At 42.3% G+C, this 27,754-nt stretch overlaps 3 protein-coding genes across 9 annotated transcripts; 2 read left to right on the top strand and 1 right to left on the bottom strand.

The window, feature by feature from the left end:
• Positions 1-148: 148 nt before the first annotated feature.
• usp5 (ubiquitin specific peptidase 5 (isopeptidase T)) lies at positions 149-10,477 on the bottom strand. 4 transcript variants are annotated; one of them, XM_031852691.1, is made up of 20 exons: positions 10,219-10,477; positions 9,522-9,656; positions 9,294-9,360; positions 9,063-9,190; positions 8,526-8,671; positions 8,048-8,232; positions 7,482-7,576; positions 6,422-6,615; positions 6,081-6,152; positions 5,266-5,353; positions 4,985-5,110; positions 4,751-4,904; positions 4,367-4,529; positions 4,189-4,277; positions 2,932-3,117; positions 2,494-2,637; positions 2,261-2,397; positions 1,694-1,844; positions 1,464-1,548; positions 149-966 (listed from the first exon to the last, which is right to left on the bottom strand). In XM_031852691.1, the coding sequence occupies exons 1-20, from the start codon at positions 10,324-10,326 to the stop codon at positions 873-875; spliced, it is 2,547 nt and encodes an 848-aa protein (XP_031708551.1). In that variant the 5' UTR covers positions 10,327-10,477; the 3' UTR covers positions 149-872. The 4 variants fall into 4 exon arrangements, with proteins under 4 accessions (XP_031708551.1, XP_031708553.1, XP_031708552.1 ...); XM_031852693.1 differs by having other exon boundaries at positions 2,989-3,117; XM_031852692.1 differs by having other exon boundaries at positions 9,528-9,656.
• A 296-nt stretch (positions 10,478-10,773) lies between these two features.
• On the top strand, positions 10,774-17,134 carry p3h3 (prolyl 3-hydroxylase 3). The gene is made up of 16 exons (XM_031852705.1): positions 10,774-11,321; positions 12,101-12,285; positions 12,377-12,535; positions 13,161-13,353; positions 13,475-13,606; positions 13,742-13,884; positions 14,051-14,140; positions 14,220-14,272; positions 14,357-14,436; positions 14,524-14,651; positions 14,738-14,833; positions 14,963-15,113; positions 15,279-15,396; positions 15,575-15,650; positions 15,733-15,873; positions 16,632-17,134. Exons 1-16 carry the CDS (start codon positions 11,027-11,029, stop codon positions 16,800-16,802), a joined length of 2,211 nt encoding a protein of 736 aa, XP_031708565.1. The 5' UTR covers positions 10,774-11,026; the 3' UTR covers positions 16,803-17,134.
• Positions 17,135-20,674: 3,540 nt separating this feature from the next.
• gnb3a (guanine nucleotide binding protein (G protein), beta polypeptide 3a) lies at positions 20,675-27,386 on the top strand. 4 transcript variants are annotated; one of them, XM_031852799.1, is made up of 10 exons: positions 20,675-20,847; positions 22,585-22,687; positions 23,572-23,691; positions 23,862-24,007; positions 24,512-24,575; positions 25,096-25,258; positions 25,368-25,434; positions 25,526-25,727; positions 25,811-26,027; positions 26,213-27,386. In XM_031852799.1, the coding sequence occupies exons 3-10, from the start codon at positions 23,635-23,637 to the stop codon at positions 26,317-26,319; spliced, it is 1,023 nt and encodes a 340-aa protein (XP_031708659.1). In that variant the 5' UTR covers positions 20,675-20,847; positions 22,585-22,687; positions 23,572-23,634; the 3' UTR covers positions 26,320-27,386. The 4 variants fall into 4 exon arrangements, with proteins under 4 accessions (XP_031708659.1, XP_031708662.1, XP_031708660.1 ...); XM_031852802.1 differs by lacking the exon at positions 22,585-22,687; XM_031852800.1 differs by lacking the exon at positions 20,675-20,847 and having other exon boundaries at positions 22,518-22,687.
• Positions 27,387-27,754: the final 368 nt, after the last annotated feature.

Raw genomic sequence — 27,754 nt, 5'->3', positions numbered from 1 at the left:
AGACGAGTTCAAAAAGAAACAGGCAGTGACAGAAAGACAATTCTTTATTTGTCACAGCAGAAGTAACAAAGGATTTGTTTGCAAAATAAAACAAAAACCACCCAGATATCACCCTCACCAAACTTTAAAGAAACAACTGGTTGATTGGTGTTTTGACTTGTTTTTTAATTTTTATTTCCTTTCTTCAACACACATTTGAGCCGTTATTCATTTGTTTGATTCACTGACATTTCCTCTCATCGTGGATGTTTAACGGTTTCTTTTTTTTTTTACTTCCTCACTGAAACGGGCAGAGGAGAAGTTAGCACCCGGTTAAAATGGTGACACCAAACTGTAACCGTCCAATAAAAGAGGGGGCTGGAAGCAACACATTTTGATGGGGTGGGGCAGTGACTACTGCGGGCAGTGGAGATCAATAGTCAGGACATGGATCAAGGTGATAGTTAGGCAAGGAGTGAATGGATTTAGCAACCCTCTCATGGTCGGGGGGGGGGGTGTTCCATGAAGCTTTGTGAATTATCTGGATACAGTTCCGGAGTAAAACCTGGAACACGTGCTTTAACCAATTTTACTCAGCATAGTATTCCATTCCAGGTAAATAACTGAATATGCTTCTCTGAACACGCCCACGGATTGTAATCATGGATAAAAGGAAAAAGCTCCCTCCCAGACACCTCATCTGTACATCGGCACCAATGTATTTAACTGTGTATATATGCAATCTGAGAGATTTATTTACACTTAAGTCAGTTGTGAAGCATGCCGGGGCATTTGTAAGAGCTCGATGGGGTGTGACTATAAATGCTGTCTTGTGTGTTTGTGTTAGCGTCCACATTTCTCCTGCTTCACCCCGGGTCTAACACTCCCGTGTCTCATTCAGCCACCCTCCGGTAGAAGTAGAGGTATCCCAGGTCTTTGGGAGGCTTCTCTGAAGCGCAGACCTTCTGATCGTTGAAGATGACCCATCTTATGAAACAGAGAGATCACTCAGTTCACGAAGAGCTACTTGATGACAGACAGGTAATTGATTTGATCATATATACACAAAATAGAGTGGCTTTTTAAATCTTATTTGAGAATAAAATATCCACCACTTGGGTAAAGTGACAGTTGCTTTAACAACATCATTTTAGAACATATAAAAAGGTCCTTTTTGAGCAAGCTCAGGTCATGTATTTGTTCAAAAAAATTACTGTTTTCTCCTTCAGTGGATATAAACTATTCAAACCTCACTTCTAGGACAGGTTTCCTGTGTTCAGGTTCAGACCTGGAGTCTGGTGCCCCCTGTTGAGGCACTGCAGAATTAGCTACTTCATTACTTTTCATCAGTGTTTCTCAAATGGGGGTACTAGTACCCCCATTTTATCTCAATGATACTTTTGATGATGACACATTGGGGCTTTGAAACAGCAAAAATATCCCTTAAAGCTAGAAACCAATGTGCAAAAAACCCCCCCACTTACTGCTGATCCTTCTTGATGTGACAGACGTAGTGGCCGCACATGGTGCTCGTCCCCATGTGACTGATGAACGCAAACAGCTCATACTCTGAATAAAGGAGAGGAATCATGTTAAATTATAATTAGACCATATACATATGACATACAATATAAAATATGAAATCAAATTATGATGGCAATGCCGCTGCCGTCTACATGTCATGTTTCTCAACATCCTGGTCCTTGAGACTCACTTCCTGGTCCATCTTTGACACGAGGCCCAGGCGGAGGGTCTCTGCCACCCTCGCTCTCTGCGGCTGAGCGACCGCCTTCAGACACGTCCATGGACTCCAGGTCGTCCAGGTGGGAGAAGATCCAGTCCACAGCCCGGTCCAGGACATTACTCTGTGGACCAGACACCAGTTACAGGATACATAGTCAGGGAAAGTCAATAAATGGACCATTTGGTCAAAAAATCAAGTGTTTTCTCTGGTACTGTAGCTAATGATCAGACAACAGCAGAACAAAGTGTTGCTTATCTCCATCATCTGGAGTGGAGGTTTGAGGGTCCCCCAAAAATGAAGATCTTGACCACATCCATGGACTCCAGGTCATTAAAATATGATGACTAAACTTTAACCTTTGTTGAGGTATTCATGCCAACAACTGGTAAGTTCCCACAAATGAGGAAACTTGGAAACATGACTGTCAGAATAAAAAGGGCGCAGCTGTGCCTGCATTCACACTGCTCTACTTTTAGACTAGTGGCACATGAAATCAATCAAATCCTCATCTCGAGCTGAAGGGAGAGTGATTCTAACCGTGGCTCGGAGTGCTTTGGTTGCCTGGTCTCGGCTGAAGCCCATGGACACGATGGTGGCCAGGTGCTCCTCGGAGAGGCTCTCAGTGGGTGTGGTCCCGGAGCTGCAGCCTGGCAACACCAGGGGGGCCGCAAAGTCTGCAGCCAATCAGAAGGAGCAGAACATTAGTGAGAGGAGCGATCAGACTGATTAATGACTTGCGTTCCAGGTAAAAATCCCACAGCTCTGCACACCTGGGTCATCCATATGGCCCATGATCCAGTTCATGGCAGCATCGATTCCAGTGTTCCCAGTGTAGTACACCGCTTTCCTGCAGGCGTCCAGTGGGAATCCCATTTCACATAACTGGGACACAGTGGAGTCATCAAGGACTGGAGCTGAATGTGTTGAGGGGAAAAGGTTCATTTACTTAGATGTACTGTATGCATTTCACATTGTTATCTCCTCTATGTCATGAAATTTACACACAAAAAAATATGTTAATGTCCTTCAATCAGAGGTGAGGGGATGACGCCGCGTGACCTTTAGTTGAAATGAAACTCAATAAGGTAAGAATAAGGCAACAGAAGGACACAAGAAAAAAGAAAAAGTCAGAAAAAACGAAAAGGAGGAAACGAGGGCGGACCAATAGGAGTGAGGAGGAGAAGAGCAGAAACGACAGACAGACTAACACAGCAGTGGGGAGTAGAGAGAGTCGTCCTCCTCGTTGCCATGGAAACCCAGGATACCTTTAACCTCCACATCTGGGGTCATGAGTGAGGGCGGGGCCACCTCTGGTAGAAGCTCCTCCCCCGGCTGCTGGCCAGTAGCGCGTAGGGCGCTCAGGTCCAGAGTGTCTGGAACGTCAATGCTCACGTCTGCAGAGGAAAAATCATCGGTTACCCATCATGCACTTTGGTTTGAATATTTGTTTTCCACACTTTTTAATTTTAGAAACGATATTGGTGAATGTCAGCTGCTAAAATGTCAAATAAATGCTAATATGTGCCGTGTTGCTATATCCATCTGCAGGTAAAGAACAGCTGAGCAGCTGCCCTTCCACTTGTGAGCTATTTTGTAAAGATTTAATTTGTAGATCTTTTGCATGTGGCTACAGGTTAATGCCAAACTTCAGTTAATTTTCTTAAGTTATTGTTTTTTTTGGTATTGTAACTATTACAACAAGTCTTTGCCAGAAAGCGCCGTAATAGAGAGCTGAACGTTTTGTTCCTCCTGATTTTTTGTGTAGACAGGCTTAGAATTTAAGTTTTCTTTTTGTCTAATTTATTTATTTATTGTGGATTTAGTTCTACTAATGGATGATTGGTTTGTTATTTGGGCCAGCTAAAATCCAGCTTCTATACCTGTCAATAAAAGTCATATCTACTCATATTCTTCATGTCGTCTTACGTTACTTCCTTCTCTCGAACACATGCAAAAGCAACAGCCTGGAGACAAACAATTGCACTCTTTTTGATTTCCCCAGAGTTGTCCTCTATTCCACCAAACTACATCAATGCACTTCAAACAAAATGGAGCAAAAGCCATCAATGGCCTCCAAAATCTCTGCAATTTAACTTTAACTGCACAGGAAATTAACATATTTGCTGTGCGCCAGTGTAGTAATCAGAGGCGGTTATGTAAATTTCAGTCTCAACACTAAACACAAGCTTTATGCGTATGAGAGGCAAACGAGTCTCGCTGTGATTACTTGCAGTAACAGACACTGACCGGTCAATCAAGAACAAGTACTTTGCATGTGGCCACGGTATACGACAACTGTATAAATGACAGTGAGCCTGTACAACATGAATGTGTATAAGGAGTATTAATACAATACTCAGTCCTGTGTCTCAGTGAGCAGATTTCCAACTCTGTTAGGATTAGGAATAGACACTTTGTGTAGAGAAAGAACAACAACACAGTCATTTAATAATATCTTTGCTCACCCAGTTTTTTGGGCACCCAGTCAAGGCCAAAGGTGAACTTCTTAATCTGGATGACCAGGTGGTCGGGGAAAGAGGCAAAGCGGGTAGTTCTGACAAAAGAGACAAAAGCTGGCATTAATAAATACATCTTGAGATTTGCTTCATCACTCTGAGTATGTGCGACTGTCTCTCTTCATACTTGGTAGCAGTCGTCTTGGACTGCACAGCCGAGCTCCAGAAGTCTGTGAGGATCTCTGGTTCACTGAGGGCCGCCATGCAAGCTGTGAAGGGGATTTGAGCTCGCACTGTGGGGGCTGAGGAGTCCCCCTCCTCACGCCGGCGCTCTGCCTCCTGAAGCTCTTCTGTTAGAGAAATACGTTCATTTTTTGAGAAACACAACTACAACTAATGCTACTACCACTCACCCTTCTTTTAAGTGGCTACGTCTCCGGTCTGATCTCGAGCACACAGCTGATCGGTACGTGGTTTGTTTACATGAGGTTAGTTAATGCTTGCGGTTTCTTTCAGAAGGAAGAATTAAACAATAACAGTGCGAGTATGAGTTGGACATTGTATCCTTCACCTGTGTTGGTAGCCTGGTCCATCAGCACAGGCAGCTGGACGATGTAATCCACCCGCTGCGTGTACTTGGCCTTCTGCGACTGCTGACACACAATCCTCTCCTCCACCAGGAACCTGAAGGCTTCAGATGGGTTGGACCCAGAGCGACAGTTCCTCTGTGGGTGAAAAGAAATAATAACATGAAGAGGAAAAGCTGGGGACCAAAAAGAAATGCAGAATTTCAGTGTTACTTTACCTCCACCATGTTTATGAAGTGCATTAAAAACTCCTCAGCATCCTGTTGTCGATTCGTAGAGAACTCGGGGTGGCCCCGCCCAACAAGTGCTTTGAACATTCGTGGTGCTATTCCGATTTGGTCTCCCTGCAAACGAAGCATGAACCGTCAGATTTGTCAACAGTGAGCGCTAATATTAGGTAGACCAGATTTTAACTTGTTTCTAACTCCCACATGTGCCTCGGATAACTGTTAAAACTAAGACTTGGAAATCCACTGTGACCGATTGTTTTTTTTCCTACCCTGGGTTCAGATGCACCAGTTTCATCTCCGGGGTCTGGCGCTGGTTTGGAATACTCTCCCGACAACAGACCGTAACCGAGCTTGGCTCTGTGATGGATAAACAAAGATGACATCACCGCACATCCAACTATATGCCAGAGACTCACACAAGAGGGGGATTTGGATAAAGGCCTAGATGTATTTTCAACTTTCAAAAAAAACTAAAAACAACATGGGGTAATGTCTAATCAGGGAGAAGATTCACATCTCTGGTGGGAATAACAAAGTTTCTGTACAGCAACAAAAGTAGACATTGTTTGAATTAGGTGACACGCATAAAATCGGGCAGATTTCAATTTCATGGGAAAACATATTATATATAAAATATATTGTGATTTTCATCTCATATCTGATGGTTGTGCAGTTTAGAAAAATGAGTGACGGCCAAAAAGTGATAAGTTTTTTGTTTTCACGAGTCACTCTATCGATTTAGATTCATACACAGTAGAAGCAAAGACTACTTTCTTGCAATGGCACAGAGCTACAATGACAAGAGATCACGTGTCAATATAGGTCTGTCTAAACCACGCACATCTAAATTCAGCCTGAAAAGGAATCTGTAATCTGCTTTGAGGCCGACAGCTCTTACATTATGTTTGTGTGTATTTATGTGGTTTCTTTCATCTACTGCGACTATGATGGCAACATTTTCAAGACAAAATGAGAAAGAGGGAAGAGCGAGGGTTTGAATGCAAGTGTGTAGAAAGTCTGCTGTAGGAGAAGAGGTATGCAAAGTAAAGCACTTAGAAGTTAGACGTGAGAAGAGGACACTCACACTTGGGTTTTAAAGTCCTGGGTGGGGTCACTTGGGGCTTCATTAATAATCTTGTCGATGTTGGACACATATCTGGAAGGCATTAAGAGAAGAATATGAAACTAATTCTTTACATTCAGTATCTTACTGTTAATGACGAACACTTTAAAAAGTGTAATTTAAAAAAATATATCTTTCAACTCTACTGCTGTAATAGCTAACTTGATGGCAATATTTTGATCGCAGGCTGTCATAACATTCAACATTGTCTTTTTTCACATCACAGGAAGTGACATCGTCCACATAACAACAGGGAAGAACAGACCGGAGGAAAGGTGCTACGAGTAGAAGAGGGTACTGACTTGTTCTGGAAATCTGGAACGGTGAAGAGCACTTGCATGACAGAGTTGAGGTAGCAACTGTTGCCCAGATTCTTCATGCCGGTCAAACCGGCGCCAAACAGGGGCCGCAGGGTGGTCCCCGACTCCTGGATCACCTCCCACTCCCCCACACGCTGGTTCACAGCGATCTCCAGCTCCGTCATCGTCCGTTCGGTCTGAGAGGCCAAAGTGATAAGAGAATGAAGGACGCAGGGTACAAAGCAAATGAAAGTCAATGCAGCAGCCTTCAGCGCAAGTTTCGATAATGAGAAGCAAAATGTGCCCACATCAAGGAGCAATGACAGCAAGCAGACGAGGAAGAAAGTACAAAACGCATCATCCCCGTACTAAGTGCTGCACTTTGTCTTCTGCTCCATTGTTGCAAAATTCTTTAACCCCCTGTCTGTGCAAGATCATTATGTGTGTGCAGCAATACATTAACAAGACGAGAAACAACATGACAGTGCAGAGTGAGAGGTACAGACATCTTAGGCTTTGACAGCTGTGTAGTCTGAACTCTGCATAAGAGGAGCAGATGGCAAAGAAATGAATAGCAACAGGGAAACAGAGTAAACAGGTGTGGAGTAAAGTAGGCGGATATGATGATGGGCATGCTGTGAAAGAAAGAGTTCACTGTAATATTATTGTCCATCAGTAATACTATCTTTTAATGATATGTTTTACAAAAACATATATAAGTATCAATTAACATTGTGCTCGTAGAAAGAAACAGGAAGAAAATTTGGCGAATTATTTAATAACATGATTTTCTTTTGGTAATTGTTTTCGTGGCATTAGAATAATATGGTTTTCTGACACTGCAGCTGAATTTAGACTCCTTATTAATCCCATGTACCCATGTTTCAAATTCCCCCGACTACAGTTGTACCACTTGAATCGTAAAGTAAAGGGTTAAACGAGAACTTACTTCGATGTTGAACATATAAAACCAGTTGGGAAAATGGGCAGATTTCATATTTGCAATCATCAATGTGAAGAGAAAGTCTGCTTCCACTAAACACAGCAGAAACTCAGAGCTTACCTTCTCCATGGTCATCATGTTGATGCCAAAGTGAGCCAGGTGCTCTGGTAACTTGGCATCCAGTACCATGTCATCCTCATCATAGGAATACACATCTGGACATACAAAACAGAAGCGGCAATTAAAGGCAATGAAGCAGAAGCTTTAGACGAATGCACATAATGCATAAAGTCAAACAAGCTTTAATAATAGAAAGCCCCATAGTCCATATTATGCCAGCAATATTCTAAGTCCAACACAAATCCCATTTTGCAGTCTTAAATAATGTCAACATGCTTTTAAATGTATTGTTAAGAGTTCTATTATAAAAAGTGAGAAGAAAAGCAAAATCGGAGAAATATCAGAAATGTTCTTTTTAGTCTCAGCCGGCTGGAGGGAGATGTTAGTGTCTGCGTGTGATTGACAGCAGGCTGAATGGCCAGCAGGGGAACACGAGAGCAAGTAAACAAACTTGCATTGTGTCTTACAAGACATGAGCAGTCAGTGTGTTGAAAGGCCCACACTGGCATCGAAATGGACCAAAGTAACATTTTTACAACAAAAAAATACTCCTGCCATCTGCTTACCTCCTCCATCAGGAGTGATGGTACCAAGTTTGACAGCAATCGGGTATCCTGTCTGCTGGAAGTGTAGAAGGGCATGGTTGTTGCCCCCGGAGCCATCAAAATACCTGCGACCACACATCACTTTGCCGTCTGTCAGGTTCATCCAAATATTCTCCTGGAGGTCACACACCTCACAACGCCAGCCACTAGGAAGTAGAAAGGACAAGTCACACAAACTCTACAATAAAAGTGTTCTGAAATAAATATATGACCCATGCACTGGCCTTAAATATAAAGAATTGAACAGCTATCTCTATTCTAAATGACATTATTGGAGACACAAAATCATCAATGGACCAATGCAATAATGGATCAATGGATCCTAAATACAAGAGCATTAGACATGTAATATAAGAGAAGCTTCATTTATAAAGTCACTAATCTAGGAAGGACTCCATGGTAGGTCTATTCAAGGGACAGAATGGACATAGTGTCTCACCTGGGAGGGATCTTGACTCCGTTGTCAAGCTGTTTAAGGTCAGCAGCATGCCTCGACTCCTGTCTCACCTCTCCATCCCACTGTTGGACTTGTAAGGCATGAGACACTGAGTCGGCTGCCATGATACCCGCCATTGACAGGGACACCTTGAGGGACAGCAAATTAAATGAACAGGAACACATCAGACCTGACTAACAGTTTATGATGAAACATCTCAGTTACTTGATCACTGAAGGTAACAAAATGGATTATCCATATGCTCCCTATGTGCATGTGCCCTAATGTTATATTATTAAGGAATATGTACAGCAGTGTTTGAAGACTAACTTGTCAAAGATCTGTGAAGACTGCCTCTGTGCTACGTCATTGTATTAAGCGAGCAATCACATTTTTTAAAACTGTTTTCTGTATTAAGACAATGTGATATTGTCAATCCTCATATTGTAGAGTAGTAAGTATCTTCCCATTGTGATAACGCAGACAGAAGCTTAACAGAATGATAACATTTCTGTTGCCAAAAGAGACACAAGATCTTACCCGCTCTCTCACAACGTCAGGCATGGTAGCAAGGTCCTCTGATGTCACTTCCTGTCTATCAGGTAAAATGACCACCTTTACATCCTCCTCATACAGCTCCTGCTCCACATCAAACCCTCCTTCAATCCCTGGACAGAACAGAAACAAGAGGGGAGGTAAACACAGGCCATGTCTCAAAAGAGGAAGCCTGTTTTTATCTGTGTTTGTGTAAAGACTCTCTCATTGACTCACCTATAGCCAGTCTGGTGGGCTTTTTCTTTGGCGGGTGTCCAGATCCAGAGTTATTGTCATCTTCCTTCTGTGGGAATAACATAGTTTATCAGTGCGTGTAGAGATTAGTTCAGTCAACGTATTAAGAGATGGTGAAGACAGTGTCAAACATAATGTGAAAATGTATCAATATGGAATTTATCACAGTATTTAGGAAAATAAAGTCATAAAGTAGATTAAAGTGTTCACCTGCACCTTGGCCTTGCGAGTCCGGGTTATGTGTAAGTAAGCCCTCTGGCCAGTCCGGGCATGGTACCGGTCCACATACTGACTCCCAAAGCCAAGGAAACTGTTCATGCACACATACAGTCCTCCCTCACTTTCCTGTAAAGAAGAAATAGGCAATATTGAATGTTACAACCTTTCCTTATCTCTCTCTAATGTGCCACAACACTAGGAAGTTAAAGTTGAAGGCAATGTGGATGTCTTAGATGTCACATCATCAGTTGAAATATTTTAGCATCCTGCTAACGCTTGCAATTCAGCTCAACACAGGTTTAATGTTACTGAAGTCCACGGGAAAATTCTAACTAAATATTGAGAAACTATGGGCTATAACACGTTGAAAAGCATACATTGTGCTGCCACATTTGTGACCATAAATCGACTAAGTTAGCTTGTTAGCTAGTTTGACAGCATACCCAGTTACACTGACATAGCTAGCTAACAAGCTAGAGCAGCTAAGTTTCCATTATTAGCTTAGCTTGACGCTAGCTTGCTAGTTATTTGAAACCGGAAAATATTGGAAGCCAGTGCGTTGAAGTAGGACACAATGACCAAACGTTCAATTAGCTAGACAAAGACAGGAAAGAGCGGAAGTGAATGAGAAATGAAACAACACTGTTTGTTGGCTGACGTTGTGATTTGTAAAGGGAAGATGGCTCACCGGCGTGGAAAATGACAAGGCGCATTCGTCTTTGTGGACACGGTCCCCGGGCTTCGGAACCCGAATTGTGGCCAATACCGACATCAAAACATCACCAACCTCCGCCATGACAAGCTAGCTAATTCTGCCTTTGAGTCTGACACTTGTTCTTATATGTTTTGGACCCCCAGCCTCTTGATTCCCCAGCTCGGAAGAGTGTCTGTTGTCTAGCCCGTGTGGTGTTGTCTGTGTACGGCTGAATGAATCATGAGCTGATGCCTTGTGTTGAGGGAAGGCCGAACGAACTCAGGGGCTGCGTCTCATTACCGTAATGTGTAGTATATCGGCGGCCATTAGGATTTTGTACTGCAGTATATTTACAGTCAGAAGGCTTCTACTAAAGCCAAGTCACTACTTAAAATGATGTATATAAATGGGGAATCGATTAATCAATAGACTAGCGATTTTACACGTTCACCAGATAATTATTCAGTTTAATTCAACCTCTTTTACTTACAGTTACGGTAACGGCCATTGAACTCAACCAACGGCTTCCTCTCGCGGCGACATGGCCGTACTGCAGTTTGACTCGCTGGAGAAATAATCGTCTGACTACCTCAAAACACGTCGATTAATTACTTTTAGCTTGATTTAAACCTTAAACTAACGACAGTATCAATCGGAAACGTTAGCGGGGAGCAGTAGTGAATACATGTGAAACGACAATCCCTATTATAAACTTTCTGGATTGCACTCTCCTTAATTCTCCAAATATCTCCATAGTCCCTCCTCTTCTCCCAACTCCTCCACGGGGTTTGTTTCTCTCACCATGGCGCTGCACTCGGAGCATTCCTCTGTATACGTGGCGTTTCATTTTGTTATTATTGCATTACTTAATTTAACTTCAGTAACTCCGGTAAGAGGCAGCTCACATGCATTGTCACTGCTGCAGCCGTATGATTTCTTGTATTACAGTGGAGTACGGTCATACTTTAGTGAGGAGTGGGTGAAGGCTGCAGAGCTGCTGGAGAAAGCCATCATAACCAAGGAATCACTGTTTAGAGTCCGCAGGCAGTGTCATGATGACTGTGAGACAGCAGGGAGAGATGCATTTAATAAACTGGGTAAGTTACGATCTGTGTGTGTGTGCGTGTGTGTGTGTGTGTGTGTGTGTGTAGAGAGAGAGAGAGAGTGTGTGCTCTTACATGGAGTCAATAATGGGCCAATTTGTTATTATGGACTTGTTCATTAGGTATTTATTATTAATTCCTTTATCTACATTGACAATACATGAATTTCAATTATACAACACAGTCAGTAACTTGTTAATGAAATGTAATACTTCACTGTCATTACTTCGCCATGGCCTATTCCTGTGGAAATGAAGCCATGTTTACTTGTGTGTCTTTATATTATGGCCTTAGTGTGTAGCTACAACAGTTATCAACACGCTGAAAGTAATGAAATGTTTCCCTGTAAAAGGCCAAAAGAAAACTCAGTAAATTTGTATATTTGTGTAACAGATATAGTGTTTTTCTTTTTAATCATCTTGCGACCCATCAGTTTCATATATACTTTCAAATGAAATAACGGTAATAAAATGGAAATATAGGGTTTAACGTTATCTGCTTAGACTGGAGGCTATTCACCATATCATAAGTAGACATAGTCAAATTCATACAGTGTGGAATGGGCCATGTGGAGAGTTAGCTCGCAAGTTAACTAATGTTAAAAAATGTAGACGACAATGAGGGCTGTGTGCAACTGTATACCCCAAATGTTGACGATGCTTAAGCTATATTTATTAATTAGACGTTATTATCTTCTGTTTTAAGGATGGACCATGTTCAATGATACAGTATATTTCACTCCCAAAAATGATTCATGTTTTCTGTATCGTTAGACTCTGAAGGGGGGAGTCTGTGGGACCTCTGGACCTTGGATTGGGTTCAGCAGAAGGCTGAATGTTTGAGGTTCTGTATCGGCGGCTCTGTCACACCTGCAGGACAGCTCCCCGTTTCTACCGACATAGAGTATGAATTCAGCATGCGCAACCCTTACAACTACCTGCAGGTCACGTACTACAAGGTAAGCCTCAAAGCGGCATTTAGAGACATACAGCTCAATGTCTATGCTGTGACTCTCTAACCCCATTTACTGTCCTCTTCCTGCACATCAGCTGGAAAAGTTGCAGAAGGCAGCATCAGCAGCTCACACCTACTTTGTGGCCAACCCCAGTCACTTAGAGATGAGGAACAACATTGAGAAGTACAGACGCATGGAGGGGGTGACCGAGGAGGCCTTCCAGGACAGAGAGCTTGAGAATGAGAAGCACTGGGTGAGGAGGGGGGGATGATGTCTTTGTAAAGGAGAGGGGCATGGAGAAGCAGCAGGTATTAGGTCAACGTTACACAGAAATCATGTAGTGTAATGTCCATGAACTGCCTTGGTTTGCCTGTTCTTATGTTTGTTCACTAGGAAAAGGATCAATATTAATATTTTACATTTCAATGTATCACTTTCTAAGGGCTTGGAATTTTATATATTAAAGTACATAATTTAATTTGGCTAGACAGGACTGATCTATTGGGTCAACATCAAAAGGAGGGATGGGACAGTCTTCTTTGTTGGAGAAAAATATTTGAAGATGTGAGTTTAGAAAGACAGCCATGGCCTGAGGGACTGAATTCCTTACTCCCACTCTCACTTTCTATTATCCAACCATGTAATCCAACCCTGCTTTTACTTATTGAAGACCTTTGGCTAAGAAACTTACATGGTTCTTATGTTAACATGTTAAGGCTTGTCTGAAATAGGCTTAACTTGTCCATGTAATGGCATGCCTTAAAATCTGCCCAAAATGTCATGAACAGAACAAGTCAAAGTTTTTGCTTTTATTTCAATATAATGAAAGCAGCATCTTCTTCATCTTTTTTTCTCTCTTTACGTGTCATCAAACTCAGGTCCTGTATGATTCTGCGGTTCAGTATGAGGCCTCCTCCGACTGGGTGCAAGCAGCAGAGAAATGGAAAGCTTGTGTGAACAACACACTGCGGCAGACAGACGAGTGCAGGGTGCAGTGTGAGGTGGCCCCCCAAAGGCTGCCAGAGGACAGGGGAGTGGACAGTAATGATGGCGTGTTCGAGAAGGCTGCAGGTATGAAAAAAACAAAACACACACACACACACACACACAAAGGCCCCCAGACTCAGGCTTTACTTTTTCGCAGAAAGAGAATGAAAAGGACCCGATGACCCTACATTTCTTTCCCGTCTAGCTCTTTCCCTCTCCGTGCTCTCGTGCCAGCAGTCCTGTGTGACTCAGGTAGCCACAAGACCCGGAAGGATTTCTTCTCAGGAGGACTTCCTGCCCACACAGCTGGAGCATCTGCATATTGCACAGTTTAAAGGTCAGTGGTTAGAGCAAGATAACTCCATGTTATGATACAGTCTCTGTGTATCTTCCTCTGAATTTTTCTTTGTGTCAGTATATTTTCACTCTTAAGTGCCACTCCTCCTTATTTTGTATTCCTGCTTCGTCACAGCTGGTGATATAAGTGGAGCAGTGCAGACACTTCGCTCCCTTCTCTTGTTTTACCCCTCTGACAAGGACTCCTTAGACAACCTGCAGCTCTATTATGAGACACTAGGGGGCGACACAGAATCACAGGGCACACAGTCTGCTCAGGTAACACTTAACGTCCATTACATTCTAATCACAACTAGGGCAGTAATAATCGAAGGTCCTTAAGATTCACTGTCTAGTCCTTTCAGAGATGCAGACTTCAGATATATATTTCATTTCCTTACTTGTGTTCATGCTGACTACATGTTTGTGTGTATTTGTCACGCAGGAGATTGTCAGATACATTAGTCGTGCTTTGGAGGAGAAGAGGCTTCTCTATTTTGGTATGGAGAACCTTGACTTCAGTTTCACAGACCCAGTAAGTACTCAGGCAAACGCAGGCTATTGTGATCCCCAAAATTACATCCCCAAATGTAATTAATTTCCTTTCCCTTTAGGATCTTTGGACTCCAGAAGATGTCGTACCTGAATCACTGAGAAATAATTGGAGGTGAGAATGACAGAAGAAAATCCATTCTGTGTCAAGAGCTCTTGTAAAAGTTTATGGAAAGTTAACTTATTGTTTCACTTTCAGAGCTGAAAAAGATAAAATAAATGATAAAATAAAGGAAGGAGAGCAGAAGGAGGAAGTGGACGAGAGTGGCTTTTTTTCAGGTGAGACAATCACCCTGTTTTCAGTCTGTAGCAGTCAAGATTTTACCAATTTCCTCTCTCATCCTCTCTCTATTGTCCTTGCTCCAGGTGGTCCAGTCCTCCAGGTGGGTGTTACCATCACCATGGATGACCAGGTTATGAACGGGACCAATCGCGTAGTACTCGACGGAGTCATGACTGAGAAAGAGTGTGACAGAATACTGCAGTTAGCAACAGTAAGTTCAGATCGTTAAAGAGTCCGGCCTGCTTAAATAGAAAGAGGGGGCACTCTCTCCTATCCTTTTCCTCTTGTCTCTCACAGGCTGCAGCATCTGCTGGGGATGGTTACCGGGGAAGACGGTCTCCGCACACGCCTCATGAGACGTTTGAGGGTCTGACCGTCCTCAGGGCTGCAAAGGTGGGTGAACGGGGGACAATGGAAACAGAAATATGACAAGCATCATATTCTCTTGGTGTGCAGTGCTGATCTCATGCTGTAACATCATTTATGAAGCTGGCATTTTTCTAACATAATCTTCTTTCCCAGTTGGCGCATGATGGTATGGTGAACCAATCAGATGCTCGGCTGTTACACGAGCTGGGCGAGAGAGTGAGAGAGCTGCTGCACTCCTACTTCAGGAGCCCCTCAGAACTCTTCACCTCTTTCACACACCTGGTCTGCCGCAGTGCTGTCGCAGGTAACACCAACGTTACCCACATGTCTCTTGAGGGAGGTCATTATTACTTGCTGAATGAAATGTAAAAGTGCTGACCATGTGGAAGTAGAACAACTACAAGGACTTTAATACTGTGAATTTAGATGTTTTCTTTTGGTAAGAAAATAATATTTTCTATGCCCTTAGGTGATCAGGAGGGCAGGCTGGATTTGTCTCATCCTGTCCATGTTGACAACTGTCTCCTTGAGCCAGAGACCAATCAGTGCTGGAGGGAACCACCTGCATTCACACACAGAGACCTCAGGTACACAAAAATAGTCTTAGCAGCAGGAAGAACACAGCAGCCAAAAAGATAAATTGTATTAGTATGTAAAAATGTAAAACCACATCAACAAGATTTTGTTGTGAATTGAATTTAATTCACAGCTTAACTGAGACCATAATGGTTGTTCTTATGGCTGAATGGCCTATTTCTCCCACAGTGCCATTCTCTACCTGAATGACAACTTTAATGGAGGAGATTTGTTCTTCACTAACAGGGATGCCAAGACAATAACAGTGAGTCACCTTTTAACCTTAATTCCAGCTTCCATCTGAGCTCACTTTCCTTAACCTCTTCCCTCTTCCTCCGTGTCTCCAGGCTCGAGTAAAACCCAGCTGCGGGCGACTGGTGGGCTTCTCCTCAGGTCCCGTAAATCCACATGGTGTTACTGGATTGACCAGGGGCCGGCGGTGCGCGCTGGCCCTCTGGTTCACAAAAGAGAAGATATACAGGGACATGGTGAGCATTATGACGGCACACAGCAGTGACCTCGCCCTCAGGCCGGACCTGCCGCCTGCAGTCACATGATTGTTAATGTCGTGACACCGGTGTTGGATAACAAGACCAGCTGGAGTGCAATGCAAATCTGGTGGTTGTTTTCATGTTTGAGCATTTACAATGGCCGGCCTTAGATCATACCACGTCAGTGTCCTTTAGAGTCATCATATATTTGTACAAATCTTTTAATAGTTACTGTAGCTTATCCAGTTCAGCATTTAGCATCATGCAGACTGTCTTAACTCCTCCTACACTTGACACTGTGTAAGTTTTTAAAGGAAGAAACAACACATTCTTCTTCTTGAAAATGGCAAGTTGAATTCATAAGCAATGAAACACACCCTAGCTTACGGGGTCTCGTGTCATCAGTGGGTTATGCCGGGTTAGCTAAGTTTACGCAGATACTACTGTGTAACTGATATTGCTTTATTAGTTACTTTATATTTTAATATTTACCGTTATTGAGTTGTCGCTGGTACAGCCACGGCTACATGGACTCACTTTAATAGAGGAGAACCACTTTGTGCTGGCTGAGCCTCCTCACTAATATCACTTACCACAGAAGAAGAAAAAACAAGAACTATTTAAATAACTGGTTTCAGAATATTTATCCAGAATGAACAAGGACCTTAATTAACATGACTCTAAAAAGGGAATACATGTAATCAGTTGTCACCAGTCTGATCTGTCATTGCTATGCTTTTGTTTGTCTCCCTCAGGAGCGAGAGGAGGCCGAGGCCATGTGGGCTGCAGGTGGACAGAATGTGGCAAAAAAGGACAAGGAGGAGCCGGACGGCGGCGCCACCCCTGCCAGGAACGCTCGGAATCAAGCACCGACGGAGAGGAGCAGAGGGAGAGGCAGAGTGACGGGGGGCAAAGATGAACTGTGAGAGCCAGAACAAACCTGACAGACTGAACCTCACAGAACTGGAATACATTTTCATCTGCATCCACCATCCCACAACAGGACCATTACACCAACCATGAACACATGTTTTTCCGTTTTTAGCCACAGAGTCACTCTCTTCATGCTGCCTTTTTATGTAAAGCCGCTTGCTTGCTTGTATATACTGTATTTATACTGTATATGATGGAGACAAGTGAGGGAAACATGGTCCTTTCCTTCCTCTAAAGTCAATCTGTACTTTTGTTTTTAGCAGCTTACTGACTGAAATCACTCCCTTTAATAAAAATGAAGAGAATAAAAGAAGAAATAAAAATGTCGCTTGAGTACTATATATACCACATCCACACAAGTGAGGGACTAAAAGAGCATTTGGGACAGAAAAAGTTCAAGGTAATCGATTAAGAGATTACCTCACACCCACTGTGGCTGCCTGCTGATTAAAATTAAAACCGGAAGGTTAATACTTTTCTCAGTCTGTTCCTGTCTGTTAAGAGTAGAAACATGTCACAAAATATGCTACTAGACATCACGACAGTAAGAAACTGTAAAAGAAGTTACATTAGCGCAGTACATAAGAAACTACAGTCCGAAGCAGTAAGAGGGAGAAAAGGGAACAGAGAAAGAGAGAGAGAGAGAGAGAGAGGTGCACAGGAGGGGAAAAGGATAGAAATAGAGAGATTACCGTTAATCTCTCATAAATGAGTGCATTTGTTTATGAAGCTTAAAAAATCTCCCATTTAGAATATGGAATAGTAATCCAGCGAGAGATCATTTAATCATTCACGTCCAGCAGAGTGACATTCGACCACCCACTTCCAACTTTTCTGTCCCATTACAACCAGTGCCTCCTTTTCAGCCCACTCGGCTTTCGTCTAGTGCATCAGACACTGAGACAACTACTGTTTATGGGCCATATTAACACTCTCACTCCCCCCTGTGTTATAATCCCCCGCCGCTGCAGAATTGGGTCAGCAGGCCTGGTTTTAACCTTTTCCCTCCTTCACACGCTGAAACCATGTCGCACCCTAAAAGTGTGCATTAATCTTCTCTTAAGTAGGTGTTATGTCCATATAATGCATCCTAGATATCCTCACTAAACACCCTGGTCGTCTACTGTTCTAATTACACACTTGGCAAAAGAGCATAAAATTTGTATTTCCATATTTTATGTGATTAGCAGAAAGTATGTAAGGCCTAACAGTTTAGCTATAAAACTGAAATCAAAGCATCCTATAGTCATAACTGGTTGATGTGTGTAGTGAGTAGTTGACATGACCACTCGTCGCTTATGTTGCGCTTCCACACATTAACTCTCCTAATAATTGTGGCCCACACATATCATTAGATACAAACATAACATGAGAACTAATAGGAGGATTAACATTTATGATTCTCCATTCATGTCACAATAGTTGTTTGTGACATTTAATCCATTCACCCCTCCCCTCTCCACCCACTCACCCCCCATTTATTGAAAACACGGTTAAAGGTTCAGTGACCCTTGCTGGTCTTTATAGACTTAAAAAAAATCTGCTTCCCTAGCAATGAGTTGGTATTTGTACAAACTTCGTGTGACTTTAAATGACACAAAAACTAAAGCAATGTCAGTTATAACGCAAGCTACAAGCACTCGAAGTATTGTTTGAGTCACTTCCCTCGAGCAGGAGGCTGCGGTCCAAAACCTCACGCCACAAAAACAGTTTCTTCCTGTCAGCAGTCAGGCTCATCTAGGCCCACTGACTCTGTCTCTTACATCCTCAGGACAAATACATACATTCACACGTCCCTGCACAACTCTTCACTTTAAATAGACACACAACACTTTAATAACAGACGTATTTTCACATACTCTTACATTGTTTGTTTATTTTTCATATCCTATTGTACATTTTCTTATTTTTTTTATCTTTGATCATGTATTATACTATTGGACTGTGTGTATTGTCCTGCACCAATCACCAAGTCGTATGTACACATGTATACGTGTACAACATTTTATAGTAAGTAACGACACTGGTCTTTAAATAGAAACCCAAAATCTCCCTCCCTCTCTCTCTCTCTCTCTCTCTCTCTCTCTCTCTCTGTCTTTTTCCTGGTCAGTGTCAGTGCGATGCCTAACAAATCCTTTTTTTCCCTCCTTTTGGTGTTCTAACATTTTTACGCTCCGTCTCACAGCCTGCAACTCAATTTCTCCAAATCTAGAGTCACATCCGCCAAAACGACCAGTCTGCTTATGCCGTCACTGTGCTTGAGTGAGCAAAGCTGGATACTTTTAAACTACAAAGATGAATTTATTCACACTGAAAAATATAATAAACACAGGATTCAGGAAACACACACACACACATAACAGAAGCCGGCAGAAGGAGTCCATACTGTGTAAGAGTCGCAGTGATGCTTTTTTATTCATCTGAATCTTTTTCCTTCAGGGTTTGCACAGGAAGTAATAATGTGATATTTGATCCTAATAGGAATCTTTCCGTTACTTTTGCCCCCTTCCTACAGGGCGGTCACAGCTCACGATCACCTCTAGCAGCATCCCGGGTACTGGTGAGAATTCAGACCCTGTTTCATTTAAATGTGTTTTCATTGTCTTTCTGCACAGCAACTAGCACCGAGGCTGGAGGCATAAATACCTCCAGCGTGCTAAAGAAGTACAAATATCAGCAATATGCGAAATAAAACATGTCTTACTAATAATTAAAAAAAACTTCATTTATTGCTGGATGTGCAAGTTGATCAACATTATTCATTGCTTGTTTCACCATGTTTGTCTACAGCACACCACTACTATTTATTCTAGACACAATGTGCATTACTTTACTGAGTAAGTAAACATAGTTGCGGACTTGTTCTCCTGACTGTTAAAGGATCAATGTGAAAACGGATGACGTCTTTTAAAAAAAGCATGATTCCAATGAAAGACAAGTTAAATGTATCAATAACTTACTCAACACCACTTCAGTAGCTGATCAAAGGGCTTTATGGGGCCTTTTGGGAGAAATGTGGTCACCGTATACTAACAGAGCACCCTCCTGCCTGAAAGTGCTATCTCGTCATAGTGAGCACAAGCTGTGCTATTTTAACTAGCACAGGTGATTTACTGTTAGATAATGTGTAACAGCTGTGGGTTGCACACTCTCTAACGAGCAAGGGCGAAAATTAAAAGAGGAACCTTCAAGTTTAGGTATTTGTTTTGCATTTAGGTCCCACCAGAGCAGAACTTGAGCTAATCAGGGGGGCCAAGCAGGGGGCCCAGTGGGTGTGTCATTAGGTCAAACATGACAAAGAAAGAAAACACACAAACAACAAGGAGGACAGACACCGTACTGCGTTAGCTAGTTTTAGTAGCACATATCCTGTACACTGTAAGTATGTCCCTGCCTGGTGGTGCTGTTTGCGTGGTAAGATGGATGCTGCAGTTGGTCTCCATATCACCACTCTGCCCTGTCTGATCTCTGCACTGCCCTCTATGCACATACGCTTTCTAAAATTAGCTTCACCTCAGGTTTACAAAACACAAACCCTCCTGCCAGTCATAGATCTTTCAAAGTCTAACTCAGCACCATAAAAAGCCATGTTCCCAGGTCCTCTATTTATCTTCCTACCCCCCTCCCCTCCACGATTTCCATCTCTTAGTTTTTGATTCAGATTCACCCCAGCTTATGTCTCATGACCCCATATCCAAGCTCTGCACCTTGTTTGGTTTCCCCCACTGTCTCCTCTCGCTTTCTGTCTCTTTTTACCCCCCCCCCCCCCCCCCCCCACCCCTCTTTCTGTCCATCCCAGGGTTTATCCCCTCATCACTGATCTCCCTTCATCCCTCCAATCCTCATCTGTTCCTCATAGGAGCAGTGGAGAGAGTGAGTGACGGAGGAATATCCCACTGTCTGTGATACCAAAAGTGAATGAGCGGGAGAAAGTGTAGTAACAAGCAGGCTGAACTTATGACAACGACCAGAGGGAGACCACTGGAGGAATAGTGATTGAACATCTACCAAATTACTTTGAGTGGAGTCTCCTAATTGGTGAGTGGATGGTCTCATGTTGGTGTTCACGTTTTTTTGTTCTTGCTAGTTGTGAAGTTGTGTCATGACGTTCAGATGGTGATGGTGATGAATATCCTTAAACTTGTAAAAATGAAAGGGCAGCACACTTACAATATCATACACATGTGATCTTACACTGTACCATGTAGGACATGCTAGATATCAAATACGGACATGCCATTCAAAATAATGTCACGACACACATTCAATGCACTTATATGTGTTTTATCTTGTGTTGATGACGCACACAGAGCAGAGGGATTTATATGGGATCAGCAAACAATAATGGTTTTGACTTGTAGATTGATAATCTGACAAAAAAAAACAACGTTTTGTTGTCTAATTCTTAATACCCTCAGATATAATCTGCATGATAAAACTATGTTAGGTTGTTTGTGTGGCTGTCCCATGCAGGGTCTAAAATTTGCGGGGTGTAAAATTTTTTAAACTGACTGACTACACAAGAAAAAGGCTTGTTAGTTTAGACCAGATTTACCAATATTGACCAAACCACATTTACCAAAATCCTCTATTTTGTTATTTGTAATTTTATATGGATATATGTTAAGTTTCAAAAAACTGATAATGAAATAGCCAAAATTTGAATGCAAAAATCACATAGATATTACCATAAATCAATCCTAGCCATTGATTAACAACATTGCCCACAACAGCTTTATACACCCAGAGATACTAAACGGTTCGCTATCGCAGTATAAATAATGTGGTACAATACTGCACAGACACGTCATGTTATTTTAGGCTATGAGGAATGCAGGTAAATATAAGGAGTTACAACACAAAAGGCATCACTCATCAGTCATTTTAATCACGACAGCCATGTTCTTGTTTTGTTGTTGTTTTGACTCGGTACCTAATGCACTAGAAGAATACTGGACTTTCAGTTGTAACTGGTTAGGAGATCTGCGTTTAGGTGAAGATGCAAGCTGTCACTGATCAGACTGAAGTTGATAGGCCCAGTCATGCCGAAAACAGGCTCCCATTCTCACAACTCCCTCTGCGTCCTCCATCTGCCCCACATCCCTTTCTCCATCTCTTATCCAGATGCAAAGAGCAGTCAGTAAGCGGATGAGAGCAGATTTGATTCAAAAGGCTTCCCTTTAAAATCTCAGCCAGTAGGATTTAAAACTCACTCTCCTGCCTCGCCTCTTACCCTCCACCCCCCATTCTCCCTCCCCTCCCTCTGCCTCCTCTTCTCTCTGGCTGTGTTAATGCACTTCACCATCCAACAAGCTCTAGCAGTCATTTAATCACATGGAACAATGGAAGGGATCCAGGAACAGAATGGCAAAAGGGTAATAGCACGACTAAAACACTCAAGCATTCATTACAACACTCATTATCGAAGCAATTTACCATCTGGAACAAAGGCCTAAAATCCCCTGTTACCAACTTTAGGGACAATGTAGACATCAGCGGTTTAAGGTCGGACACCTATACCGTAGCTGCTGAGATGTTTGGAGCACTGCACTACTATAAAGGCCATGAATCAGCACTATCATTTTATTTCAACACATTTCAGTCCATCCTTCCATTCACTGTAAGCATTGCAGATAGATAAAGGATAGAGCCAAGTCGCAAACAATTAAAGCAAATCTCTTTCTTTCACAGAGTCACTCCCCCCTTCACTCCCTTCCTCTCCTTGTCACTTCAAACAAATTAGAAGCAAATCCACTTGGTCATGTGTTTTGACAGGGACACTCATTCAAATAGTGAGACAGAGAGAGAGAGGGATTGCTGCAGGGACGCACGCATACGATCAACACAAGTTATTCCCTCTACTCCATCAGTTTTCAAGGTAAGATAAAAGAAAATAGCATCATGACAATTAGTTCTTCACAAGAGACAAAAGTAATTTGTGATATCTGCACGTGTGCGGTTGAAGGAGGGGGTGTTGTTGTTGAGGTTGGTCTTGCTGCTTTACTATCAAGTCAATGTCATGTCTCTTTGGTTGAATCTGTAAAATCAGCTTTGTGACTCTGCCTTTTCCACTTGTGCCTTGATTACATTTGACACAGTGTATGAGTTTGTCCATTAGGTGATTGGTTTACTGCTAAAATGTGCTCGTTTAATCATGACATTATCAAATTCAATAGCCATCAACATTAGGTGACAGCTCACTGGAGTGTTAAATGGCTCAAACCACCTGTCATCTCTGAGAATTTGTTGAGAAGGGAGAGGTGAAACACTGATGACATTGTTACAGGACATACTGGTTTGTGTGTACATTCTGGGTGAGGATGTGTGCTCTCGATATAGGTGTGACATCATCTGAAGAGCAAATACTTTCGCTGTTAATAATTTCTTGCTTGAATATTCATGCAGCCTGTGTGTGTGTTTGTGTGTGCGTGTGCAGGTGTAGGTTTGTTCTGTGGGCTTCTGTGTGTGCTCCTGCGTGTTTGTGAACGTTTGCAAAGTAGACAAGGGCCAGTTTGACTTGCAAAATAGCTTACTTGGAGACTGAAGCTGGGGAGGATTAAAAATCGTCAGGTGCAGGTAAACGTCCAGCATGAAGTATTTATACAGCGAATGCTAGAACTACTGGAAAATATACGTTTTCTTGAATAATATCTTGGTAACTCATTTCTGTTTTTGTTCTCTCCCCACCTCTCTTCTTCTTCTTCTTCTTCTTCTTCTTCTTCTTCTTCTTCTTCTTCTTCTTCTTCTTCTTCTTCTTTTCAGGATTATCAGCTTTCCTGCCATCTCTCCTGTCTCCATTGGTGACAGCGCCTAACAACCATCGCCATGGGTGAAATGGAGGAATTGCGAAAGGAGGCGGAGAGTCTCAAAGACCAGATCACTGTCAGTATCATCTGTAATAAACAATGTGGCTGCCCACAGTATTCATCATTACCATTATGTGGCTTTGCTTTTCACTTTGACCTGAAGACATTTCTTCCCCAAATATTTCTGACCACATCTTAGATCAATACTGGCAGTAACCTGTATTCGTGTTTGTGTCCGCTCCTCAGGCAGCTCGTAAGACGGTGCAGGACACCACACTGCAAGAAGCAGCAGCCGGGATCACCGCGGTGGGACGCGTCCAGTTGAAGACCAGGAAAACACTAAGGGGTCACCTTGCCAAGATCTACGCTATGCACTGGGGCGCTGACTCCACGTAAATACACAGCATGTTGTACACGTATTGAAAGAGCACCGGCACCTGCCATTCTGATTGGTGTATTAGATTAGTTAAGTACTTTTTAACTGGATGAATTAATAGGAGGAGACATGTTGTGCTCCTTTCCATGTTCAAACTCAGATTTTGGGTTTCTAATAGAACACGTTCAGGCTTTAATGTTTCTCATCTCTCTGTCTGAATATACCTGTATTCACCCTCCGTCTGAACCGCTCTGTTTTAGCAAAGTTTGATGGATTTGCATTTCTGGCTCGTTTAAAGGCACAGTTTCTGAATACGGGCTTTGTGTATTTCTTTCATGGATTGAGCTTTTCAATACTTTAACAGTATTTATATAGCAGTTAGACCTGTTTCATAATAAAAAAGGACATGAAAATCTCACTTTTTACGATATGGGGCCTTTAATTGAATTTTTTTGCTTACGTGTCACCTGTCTCTGTCTCTGTTGTTTTTTTTATATCGCTGTCATTGTTACACCCCCAGGTTGTGTGTCAGTGCCTCACAAGATGGAAAACTCATAGTGTGGGACAGCATTACAACCAACAAGGTAGGAAAGAGCAAAAGAGAGGTGCATCATAAGTACAGCGATGGTAGATGAGGGTAAATGTACACCAAATGAAATCACAAATACACACACACACACACAAAGAACAAAATAAGATTAAAGGACAATGACATTATACATAATACATACATCATTTTCTGATAGGCTGTAACTAAAATGAAGAGGGTTTAATTTGAAGAGAAAAGGTAAAAACTTGGCATAAAATACTGAAATCAACAAAATGTTCAAAAGTGTCAAATCTTAATATCTTCTATAAAACTAAAGTGACTGAATAAGCAACAAGCAACAAAAACCTCTTATGTTATGTTACCAAAATGTTTCTAACTTTGGCAGAATATATTGTGTTAATGCAGGACCCTGTCGCTTACACTAAGAAGCTGATTAAGAAAATGTGTTTTTAGGGCCTTTAAATGTTTGTGGCTTACATTCAGATTCATCCATTGAAGTGCATTTGGTTTTTAGTGGTTGAAGACAAGAGTTTCACCGGTCTTCTGTCCCCCAGGTGAATGCCATCCCTCTCAAGTCATCGTGGGTGATGACTTGTGCCTATGCACCTTCGGGGAACCTAGTGGCTTGTGGCGGTCTGGACAATATGTGCTCCATTTACAACCTCAAGGGCAAGGATGGAAATGTCAAAGTCATGCGTGAGTTGGCGGCACACACAGGTAGGACAATGCAGCTCAGAAGTTAAATCTCTTGAAGTCGCTGGTGTCTCTGAGTCCTCCTTTAACTCACTTACACGACTCCTTACCTGGTATTTCTTTGTTTGCCCAGGTTACCTGTCCTGCTGTCGTTTCCTCAGTGACACTGAGATCATCACCAGCTCTGGAGACTGCACTTGGTAAGAACACAGTATGGTTAACTGAACTCAAAAGCATGTTGCAACTTTTATCTCTGTAGTTAAAACATATATAAATATTGTCTCCTTCTAGTGTGCTATGGGACATTGAGACAGGGACAGAAAAGACAATCTTTGCAGGACACCTGGGAGACTGCATGTCCCTGGCCGTGTCCCCAGATTTCAAGTTTTTCATCTCAGGAGCGTGTGACTTCACAGCCAAGCTGTGGGACATCAGGGAGGCCCAATGCAGACAGACCTTTTCGGGCCATGAGAGTGACATCAACGCAATTGGGGTGAGGATGAGAAAGATTTCCACCAGACTTCTGCATCAGAGCTCAAAGGAGGCCTAGTTTGTAATCACTTCTCTGTCTTCCAGTTCTTCCCCAATGGTAACGCAGTGATAACAGGGTCAGATGACGCCACCTGTAAACTGTACGACCTGCGAGCTGACCAGGAGCTCATCACCTACCAGGACTCCAGCATCATGTGCGGGGTCACCTCCCTGGCCCCCTCCGTGTCTGGACGCCTGTTACTGGCTGGCTATGACGACTTCAATGTCAACATCTGGGACACACTGAAATCTGAGAGAGTGGGTAAGTACAGGCGGAAATTAGAGATGTTAAGTGGTTTCAGAAACCGATTTCAAAGCATCTAAAAGTTCCAGTGTTAAATTTTTGATATTGGACGCAGTGTTCTGCATCTGGGTCATGTCAGTGGTATTTGTCAGTGGTACTTTGCTCAGCTCACATCATTATTTTTCTTTTGTGCCGTGGTCAAGGAGTGCTGGCTGGTCATGACAACAGAGTGAGCTGCATCGGAGTGTCCTCCGATGGGATGGCGTGTTGCACAGGATCCTGGGACAGCTTCCTCAAGATATGGAACTGAGGCTGTTCCTCACCAGCGAGCAGAGAGGAGTGATTATCAGTCTGGTAGAAAGTGAAGAAGATAAAAAAGAAACAAGAGTTTGAGGGGGTGGGTTGGGGGGGGGGGGTGAGGAGCTGCATAGGGCGAGAAGAGGGTATTGTAATTGTGCCAAGTCCTATCTAATGTTGGAGAGGGGTTGTAATGTGAAGATCTTCTCCTCTCACATCGCGGCCTCACCTTTCTTCTCACGTTATGGGGGAATTTAGGGGTGGGACAAGGGGTGGGGGTCTCAGTAAAAGATCATTCCTCTTAATAATTTATGATATTGCGGTTAAAATAACCATAACATATGCACATTTGTTGCAGCAATTCAGAGGTCACCCAATGAGAACAATTGCCAAATGGAAATGGTAGCACGCTGGATGAGACAGAATTGAATACGTGTCAAGTTACAGTCTGTGAAGGCTCACTCTAGCTATACTAATATGCTGTGTTTTATATCAAAGCACAAGTTATGTCGTATGAATAATATGAGCAGTTGCGTTGTTTTTGTTTCAGACTGTTTGTTCTTAGTTTTGGTAGATTCCCTAGATGCTTACATTTACATTTTCTAACTTTAATTAAAATAGAGTGCTAGTTTGCAGATGTTTAGATTAGTGTTGAGTTGTTTTGTATGTGATTGATGGACAATATTTACCAGGATTTGGGGTCTCCTCCCCCCCTCCCTTGTAGCTAGACCTGAAAAGTGCTTTGGGTAAACTGTTGCACTGACAGATGGGATAATAAAAATGGTTTTCATGGTTCACTAAGCACTTACAAAAAACAATAACCCCATTTGTCTGAGGACAGGACTATTTGTATGAGTGGTACATGGATAACAGCTATTGTATGCATATGAGCAATACAAAATGAATCTGTATGCGACCGCTTACTTTTTCCTCTGCATGGTACAAGATAAACCTCAAGGAGTTTTTGTACAGACAGAAAACATATATCCGAGTTCTGACTAGAATTTGGACTGCCTCTTTTTCCAACACTGGATACACACTGTGCAAAATAAAGCAATACTACCTTTCTTAAAGACTGTCCAATAAACATGGGATTCTGCATTACACAAGTCTTAACTGTTGATTTCTGACACGCTGAGTTCGTTAACATGTCCATATTTGAATCCCGCTGCATATGGAGTGAGGCATGAAATACTGCATCATTATAGTTATATATAAAATGTTTATATTTTGTGTCTAATTTACAGGGTTCCTCTAGTGTTTACTACAATCTAATGGTATAAATAACTGTCAAAGCGTTGTGTGAATCAAATGAAATCTTTTTAAAATATATTTATAACAAAACAAACAAACATTTAGTGTTAAGCTTTTATTCTGTTTGGGCAAAAATAAAGAACAGGAATTTTACAGTTTAGTTAAGAAATGTATTCTATAAAAAGGAATCACAA

The sequence above is a fragment of the Anarrhichthys ocellatus genome, unplaced genomic scaffold, assembly GCF_004355925.1.
Source record: "Anarrhichthys ocellatus isolate YVR2014 unplaced genomic scaffold, GSC_Weel_1.0 scaffold13, whole genome shotgun sequence".
Classification (NCBI taxonomy): domain Eukaryota; kingdom Metazoa; phylum Chordata; class Actinopteri; order Perciformes; family Anarhichadidae; genus Anarrhichthys; species Anarrhichthys ocellatus.
This window is presented reverse-complemented; position numbering and strand designations above follow the sequence as displayed.